This window comes from Magallana gigas, chromosome 2 (genome assembly GCF_963853765.1).
Source record: "Magallana gigas chromosome 2, xbMagGiga1.1, whole genome shotgun sequence".
Taxonomy (NCBI): Eukaryota; Metazoa; Mollusca; class Bivalvia; order Ostreida; family Ostreidae; genus Magallana; species Magallana gigas.
The window spans coordinates 37,922,638-37,925,422 of record NC_088854.1 but is presented as its reverse complement, the minus strand read 5'-3'; the positions used below and the strand labels follow the sequence as shown (position 1 = coordinate 37,925,422).

The window sequence follows — 2,785 nt, the reverse complement described above, 5'->3', positions numbered from 1 at the left end:
TATCTTATTCATTTTTAACGCCAGGCAGAGCAATTATCGGTTTTATGGATTTACCAAATAATAGAGGCGAAGTTCTTTAACAAACAATGTCATAAAGTTGACATGATATTGTCTATTCTGGGAAATCTTTGTTTTCTATCTGATTTATCAAACCGTCATTTTTTGTTTAACCGGAGCTAAAAGTTGTTTGCAATTTAATCAATTTTACACGTTGTCGAGTCGTAAACTTGGTCCTTGCAAACACTTTGCATCTTTTGAAGCTCAAATTATCACATGACCACAATGAATATTGATATCAGCGACAACCTCTTGCCTTTTAGAGTCAAACAGTGTATTAAAGACCCTGGATCTAAGTTGGAATCACCTTCGTCTATTAGGGGCCGTGGCCATTTGTTGGAGCGTTGCGGTAATTAATAACAGTAAATCAAAGTCTTTAATTCATATTCAAACTTTTTATACACTATTTTAGAACATCTGTTACTGTTGCTTGAATATTTGATAGGAGAACACCTGTTTGACGTCACTGGACCTCTCGTGGAACGGATTTGGAATGGAGGGTTGCCATGAAATGGGCAAGTCTCTCCTGCGCAATCGGACGCTGACGCATCTGGATTTAAGCGCCAACCGCGTGTCCTTTGACGCGTTTAGACAGCTTCTGAGAGGCGTGGTGCACAACAAAGTCCTCAAAGTTCTAAAGGTGTGCAGATTAGAAATTCTCTGCAGATTACGTTAACAAAGAGCAAAATATTTCAATTTACATAGATCAGTTTAATTTAAAACTGAAAACTTATCATTTATTTGTATGCATGTATTTATTTCGTTGAAAGGTAAGAGTCAATGAACAAACTTTAATATACATAAGTTTTATTAATCATATCTATTGATTTATACGTTCTTTTCGTTGAAAAGGTTGGAGTCAATCCAATCACGACTGACGGGGCGTTCGCAATTCTACAGTCTATTGCTGTATCGGATTCATCGTTGGAAGAAATTGATTTAAAGGTTAGAAACGTCTTTAAGATGGTATCAGAATGCACTATAGGTTAAACTGAGGTCACATTCATAGACAACAGACCCAGATTTATTTAATTCACGCATTTCTCTCTCCTCAGGACGTGTCAGTTGACATGGATTTCGTAGATCTACTGGAACAAATTCAGAAGAGACGACATCTCGTCTGCGTTTACGGCAATACGTTACGTCACGACGAGACCAAAAAAGGAAACGTCGCGCGCGTGCTGGACACGGATGACCCGGTCACGGTGTTGTTTGAGTACATGAAGCAGAAGAACCTCCGACTGATAGATCTCCTACATAACCTAGACAGAGATCACAGTTATACGATCACACGGGACGAGTTCCAGCAAGGATTGGCTGTACGTCTGCGACCTGTCATAGTATCTTACGATAATCGTAAAAGTTTTAAGATTATCAGCCAGATAACTGTGCTATTCAGTCAACTGGCAGAATTATGCTATCAATCACTTCTTTTAAAAACATTAAGTCACATGCGTTATGCAATTTCGATTTTTTTTGTTTTGTTTATTGTAGGTATAATATCTGCAGTATTTTTAAATATATTGTACATGCAGTAATATGTCTCTCAAATGTTTGAATATGCATGTAATAGTTAAACTAATCAATACATCTTGCATTATGCAAATTTGTATGAGAGAAAAATCTATTAATTTTTCGATCACAGAACATCGATTTACCACTGAGCGGTCGGTCCCTGGACATCTTGATGAAGAAACTGGACACCAACCGGGATGGATATGTAGACTACGAGTATGTCTAATCGAACGCATTTCGCCGTTTACATTATTACGTCAAAATATCTACGACTTTACGGTTAAGAATAACACTCAATTTTCCCGTTCTAGTTCTATAAGTACTATTAATTTTTCCTCTACAGGGAGCTCTCGGCTCGGCACAAGGAACACATGAGAAAGGTGACCAAGCTTCGACTACAGGCGGACCTGGGTCCGAATCACTACAAAGGCTACGACAAACTGGAACAGCTGAGGGAGGCCGTGCGTCTGAAGATCTCGCTCAACATGACGCGCCAGAGAACGGAGACTTCATAAACTCTATTTACAAAGCGATGCGTCGTCCGAATGTTCTATTGTATTTTTGTATTGTTGTAAAATGTGCGTGTGATCAATGCTTTTGATATCAGTTTTCTTTAACTCCACTTTACAGATATTGACTTTCAAGATTACTTAATACTATGTAATATGGACTTATCTCACATTCTCAATCCTATAAGTATTCCATTATTATCATATCAACTGTTAAATTAAAAAAAAAAAAAACAATTTAGTCTAGTCAAATATATATTAAAATGCAAAGTTGGAGACTCCATCTTTGCGAGCCACTGATGAACCAGGAGGCGGAGAATACATGTACGTGGACCAAAAACGCATTTTTATTGTACTCTATAGAATTATAATATACGTGCTAATTTGGCGATTGTTGCTATTTTTACGAAAAATGGCCACAATAGGCTTGATTAAAGTTTTAAGGTCCTTGATTTTTATTCCATTATGTAGAATGTGTCCAGAAATACATAGTACAAATGGCGTACTAAGAGTATAATGTGTCTATACTTAATGTTTTTGTTAATATTGTGGGTTAAGATCTGTACCTAATATTACTTTGCATACATTGGTGCTGGTGACTATAGATGGACAGTATTACTTTGACTGTGTGATAGATAAGTATTCTTTTCTCTATAAGTATTTTTATAGTGTTACATTTGAAGTCAATAAATGTTTTATACAAA

At 36.6% G+C, this 2,785-nt stretch overlaps 1 protein-coding gene across 6 annotated transcripts in view; it reads left to right on the top strand.

Annotated features, from left to right (window-relative positions):
* Window positions 1-2,785, top strand: part of LOC105344793 (leucine-rich repeat-containing protein 74B) — an 8,988-nt gene extending 6,203 nt beyond the window's left edge. For all 6 annotated transcript variants that reach the window (XM_034448346.2, XM_066076421.1, XM_066076420.1 and 3 more), the window contains 6 exons: window positions 321-406; window positions 503-697; window positions 910-1,002; window positions 1,113-1,376; window positions 1,703-1,788; window positions 1,916-2,785. In XM_034448346.2, coding sequence (XP_034304237.2) covers window positions 321-406; window positions 503-697; window positions 910-1,002; window positions 1,113-1,376; window positions 1,703-1,788; window positions 1,916-2,087 — 896 coding nt within the window. In that variant the 3' untranslated portion in view covers window positions 2,088-2,785. The remainder of the gene's footprint in view (window positions 1-320; window positions 407-502; window positions 698-909; window positions 1,003-1,112; window positions 1,377-1,702; window positions 1,789-1,915) is intronic.